This window comes from Larimichthys crocea, chromosome X, assembly GCF_000972845.2.
Source record: "Larimichthys crocea isolate SSNF chromosome X, L_crocea_2.0, whole genome shotgun sequence".
In the NCBI taxonomy this organism is placed as follows: Eukaryota; Metazoa; Chordata; class Actinopteri; family Sciaenidae; genus Larimichthys; species Larimichthys crocea.
In genome coordinates, this window is record NC_040020.1 from 40,008,577 (window position 1) to 40,013,825 (window position 5,249).

A 5,249-nucleotide genomic window follows, 5' to 3' on the forward strand; every position below is an offset into this window, starting at 1 on the left:
GTTTCTGAAGAGGCTGTTTTGAAGTTTGAAGATGGAGGAGAGGTGGTGTCGGACTGATTGGAGTCTGTGTGCTGCTGGAAATGTCGCTCACTCTCTCCTTTTCTCTTCTTAGCTTCCTCCGTCAGCGTCCTCTTCACTCTCTTCTCCTCTGCCATCATGTCCATAGAAGCTGCTGAGCCTGGTTACCTCCTCTTCTTCTTCCTAACAGCAGCTACAGCTGTCAGCAGTTTACTTCACTGTCCATCATAAACTCTGTAAATCACAGAGAGTTGAGGCGGAGCAGCCGGAGGACATCAGAGGGAAAACCAGAAAACATTTCCTCCATAAAATATGATCCAGTTTCACCAGAATCAGTGAAATAGCTGGTGCTGCTCCGACCTGGAGCCCAAAGTTAATCAGATGTTTGAGAGAAAAGTTCCATAATGTCACAGAAAGTGAAAGGAGCTGAAGTGTTCAGATGTGGCTGTCGGAGGAGGTGATGGAGGAGGAGTAGGGTGGGTGGGGGTGGGGGTCCTGTGTCATCAGCATCCTCAGCCAATGGAGGAGCCAGCGCAGGAGACACTTTAACCGCCTCTCCGGCGCGGAGCGGATCAGAGCGCAGCGCCCGGTGGCGCGGATCCACCTTCCCGTGCATGACATGTACCAGCATCTGGTTTGTGCTTCCGATAATGGACTCGTCTGTCTCTTTGTCTCCGTCCTGAGGACTGCTGGGATGTGCTGAGCTTGCAGACGGAGAGTCCGCAGCGTGGATGTCCAGAAGGGAAATGCTGCTTCACGGACAGCTGGACTCTGCGTCTGAAGGAATTCATGGATCAAAGTGAGTATAGTGATCTGTACGGACACACAGAGAAGCTGGAGCAGTGTCTGCTGTCAGGCATCTTCTGGGTTGAATTCGTGCGTCCTGGAAGACGCACAGAGTCTTGTTGGTCCGTGCGCGCTGGAGAAGTGTTTCTCTTTGCGCATCCCGGAGGATTGTTGGCTGCATGTGCGGGAGCTTCCCGCATGACTGCGCGCTGTAGATGTTCATATATGTGTGTGTGTGTGTGTGTGTGTGTGTGCATGGACATCCTGAAAACTTCAGTTTTATTGGAAACATTTATGACTTTTAACTCGTGCACATGACGTCATACTTATTTAACCCTGCACAGACAGTTAATATTCATAAATCAGATGTTTTTTTTTTGGACTTTGTGGATTTGAGCCTCTGCGGATTAAAGACGCACGAGCACCAGCTGGCTTTTGTTTACTACTTACAGCTGTCGATGCCCGGCCAGATTATGACGTCACCTCTCCTCCTGCTAGCCTTAGTCATCCATCTTCATCCATCTTCATCCATCTTCATCCACCCTCCATCAACATCCATCATCCTTCATCCATCCAGCAGGAGGGGCTGCCCAGTCAAGCCTCACGTGCCAGCCCGATGACCTGCTGCTGTTGGCGTCGTGACGTCATCACAGCCCTTTTCTTTTTTATTTTCAAGGACTTTCCAGGCCCATGCATATTCCCCCTTAAATATCAAGGACCTACACTTTGAATTATTGTGACGAGAACCAGCAGGAAGCAACATGTTTACTTAAAAAACTTTAATTTATTTTGCACAAAATATTTAAATTCAAGCTTTTGTCCAAGGCCTTGATTTTTCTCCCACAAATTCACAAACTTTCAAGGATTTCAAAGAGCCATGAACTGACCCCTTTAGTTTAGATTGTTCCACCACAGCTGGGCTCATCTATATGTTTATTTATATTGAATCAGTTACAGCTCAGTGCGATCCGAAGAGAACTTTCATATTTATTATACACAGGACGTTAAAGAGAGAGACAGAGAGAGAGAGGTGACGTCACTCTTTGAACACCACACTGTGTGGAAGACTTTAAACTAGATACTGAGACCACGCGCTCAAGCCGGCTCATTTCACGCTGAAGCTTCATCCACTAATTACAAAGACGTCATGCTCACTAATTATCTACCAGCATCTTGGTTCTATAGATGCCTACAAATACTACAATACCCATGAGCCTCTGTCCATGTTGCTGTATTATGTCTTATGGACTGAGTTGCAGGCCTTTGCATCACTTGATGGTTGTAGCACAAACTGAACGAGCAGCAGTCGGGATGTGTTGATCCGGGCAGTGGAAGCGGTGTAGTTCGCTGTCTAGAGGGCGTTGCATGGACAAGTACTGCATTCAAAGCAGGGACAACCACAACTGTCCCAAAACTTTGAATCCGTTGCTTCGTTATGTTTCTTGTGTAATCTTTAGCTTCAACTCTTCAGCGCTTGCAACCCAATATAAAGTTCTGCGATTACTGAAAAGCATCTTGGGAGTTGTAGTTGACTCCAGTCCTTTTTTCGTTTTCACAACCACTTTGACTTTCTATCAAAGAATGAAGAATGTCATACCGATGATTTAACCAGGAGAGTTCAAACGTCCATCCAAGACTGGAAGTGCCGGAAACGCCTCGCCGAGGCTGAGAGCCAAAACAATAGGGACACCGACATTTACTGCATCCGTCACCGTGTTGCGGTCTTCGTCCTCAGGAACATTTTGATGGAATCGATGGCAGTTGTTGGTGGCTCCATCTTCGCCAGGTCCACCTTAGTCTCCATCGCCATCGACATGCGAAATAACTCTTTCTCTCTTTGTTTTAATTTTAGGTAAGTGACAGCAACAGTTCATCCGATGATTGAGACCAGCACTCCGACCATGTTGGACAAAACTGAACCGGCACACTGCACCGTGTGCTGCTGCACCCTGGCCAACAAAATCCTCATGGTGCTCTTCATGGTGCTGCTCATCTTTGCCATCCTGTTTGGGAACCTGGTGACTCTGGCTGTGATTCTAGGGACTAAACACTTCCACACGCCGCAGGGCTACCTGAAGGCGTCGCTCGCTGTGGCTGATCTGGCAGTGGGGATATTCGTGGTGCCGCTGTCCGTCTACGCCGAGGTCTATCTCATGGTGACCGATTCGGCACCAGAGTGGACTTCGTACAACTCGCAGTCAGTGAGTTTCCACCCGTGCAACGTTATCGGCCCCATCTTCGCTGGGTGCACCTTAGTTTCCATCACCACCATTTTCCTGCTGACAATCGAGAGGAGCATCGCTGTGCTGAAGCCGCTGCACAAGGACTCTGTGATCACACGTAAGAGGACGACGATCCTCATCGTCCTCTCCTGGGTGGGGAGTTTCTTCCTGGCGGTGTCTCCGATGATTTTCAGCAGCGAGATCGCTCTGGAGTACAACTCCTGCAGCCGGATGTGTAATTACGCACTGGGCAACATCGGCGAGTTCCCCAGCCCGGCCTGGAACATCCTGCTTCTCTTCCCTGCGTTTGACTTCACCCTCCTCGGTGGAACTATGGTCATTAACATCATCTCTCTGTCCAGCATCCGGCAGCACTCGAAGCGCAGGAAACACCTGGCCGAGACTGAGAGCACAGTTACCAAACCTACTTTCTCTGACATCAAGGCGGCCAAAACAATAGGAACACTGACTGTGGCGTTTACCGCATCCTTCACCCCCATCGCTGTCTTCGTGGTCGGCAACGTTTTGGGCAACAAATGGTGCAACTTCTCCTTTTTCGCCTTCTGGATTTTGGCCACCAACAGTTGCTGGAATGTGATCATTTACAGTGTGAGGGATCAGAAGTTCAGACTTCGTGCACACAAGCTCCTCATGCCTTTCCAGAGAAAAGACACAACCAAGACCTGAAAATACGAGATCAGGGACCAAAGACCGGAACCTGAGCAGGACCGCATCGTTTAGATGTTTGTTTGTCACACAAACTCTTTGTGAGTCTCGTTAAGAGACGTGTCTGCATGTTTTGTGGATTGCTGTCGTGATTCTTTTTTACATAATTAATTAGCATGGAAAGTTTTCAGATCTCAGCTGTTGGATATTGAATGTCCGTCTTTGTTCTGTGTAACATTACGATTACAGAAGCCTGTTCAGTCTGTGGATGGTTTTACCTGAGTGTAATCAATAAAAACATGAACACAGTCTGTCTTCTGATTCTACACTGTGCAAACACGAAAAGAAGAAAAGAACCAAAGTGGACACTGAGCCGCCTTTTGGGTGGGTTCGAAACCCAGGGAACATCATACAGGGAATCCGCAAAGATAATTGCATCAATCAGTAACCAGGCCATCATCAGCGTCGCCTCTATTTTTACTCTCCTGATAGAGTCAGAGTAAAAAAAAAACGTCCTCAGATCCGCTACTAAGTAAAAAACCATCGTTTAAAAATCTAAAATTTAATAAAGTGTTACCAGCAAAATGTCCTGAAGCAAAAGTTCTCATTACACAGACACGGTGGAACATTTTTATAGATTTTTTATCATCATGTTATACTGAAGCCTCTGGATTCACTTTGAGCGATTTCATGCATCCCACAAGACTTTTGCTCGTCGCCGTCAATAAACAGACATTTTACAGAATGACATTTTCGCAGCCACCATCAAAACCTCAAAACTTCAACTGAAATCTTCAAATGTTCGTTTGTGTCAAAGCAGCTTTTCTACGAGAAACACAAAGAATGAAATTCACTGTCTGAACGTGGCCAAAACCACAGAGATGGACACGAAGGCTGGCACGACTGAATCTGGTCAATTTTCAAAATAAAACACCCTGTGGAGACTCCGTAGCAACTTAGACACATAAACCGAGGAAGAATGAGCAATCTGAACGGGGTCAAAGGTCAAAGGACTGGTGTTTATATCCGGTGGCTGAATTGTGCAGTGGGCGTGCACGAAACCAAACATAAAGTTCATCCAGAATGAATGAGCTCATTACATTAAACGTCTTTCAGATTTGGGTCCTGATCTAAACTAATTCATCAGGATTCATTAAATAAATCTGCTGGAACATCTGATATCAGCATAAAAACATCAAATACCTTCTTATAAAACGTGAAGGCGATCACGTGGAACAGAAAACATGAAAGTTTCTGACACCTGGAAATGAAACCCATCAATGAAAAGAAAGAAGCTGATACATATTTTATATTAAAAGAGTCAGAATCGCCTCAGAAAGCAACAAAGAAGAAGAATTCACTAACGAGAACATTTACTGTGAAAGGTATCACTTCCACGTCCATGAAAAGAGACAAAGAAAAACAGAGTTTGCTGTCCTTGACTTTGATATCAATGACGCACACTGACAGAGACTGAACTGAGAACGAAGGCAGAGACGAAGTGAAAGAGGAACGAGGCCGACAAACAAAATCACAGTCAGAACGATGCGTTTGTGG

The 5,249-nt window shown here is 46.3% G+C and overlaps 1 protein-coding gene across 1 annotated transcript; it reads left to right on the forward strand.

Moving 5' to 3' along the window:
- Positions 1-551: 551 nt before the first annotated feature.
- LOC109141843 (5-hydroxytryptamine receptor 1B) lies at positions 552-4,021 on the forward strand. Its single transcript, XM_019273749.2, has 2 exons — positions 552-817; positions 2,657-4,021. The coding sequence occupies exon 2, from the start codon at positions 2,682-2,684 to the stop codon at positions 3,711-3,713; it is 1,032 nt and encodes a 343-aa protein (XP_019129294.1). The 5' UTR covers positions 552-817; positions 2,657-2,681; the 3' UTR covers positions 3,714-4,021.
- The last annotated feature ends 1,228 nt before the right edge of the window (positions 4,022-5,249 follow it).

Excerpts from the sequence above, each read along its gene's own strand:
- LOC109141843 (XM_019273749.2), top strand. The coding sequence starts at position 2,682 with ATGATTGAGACCAGCACTCCGACCATGTTGGACAAAACTGAACCGGCA.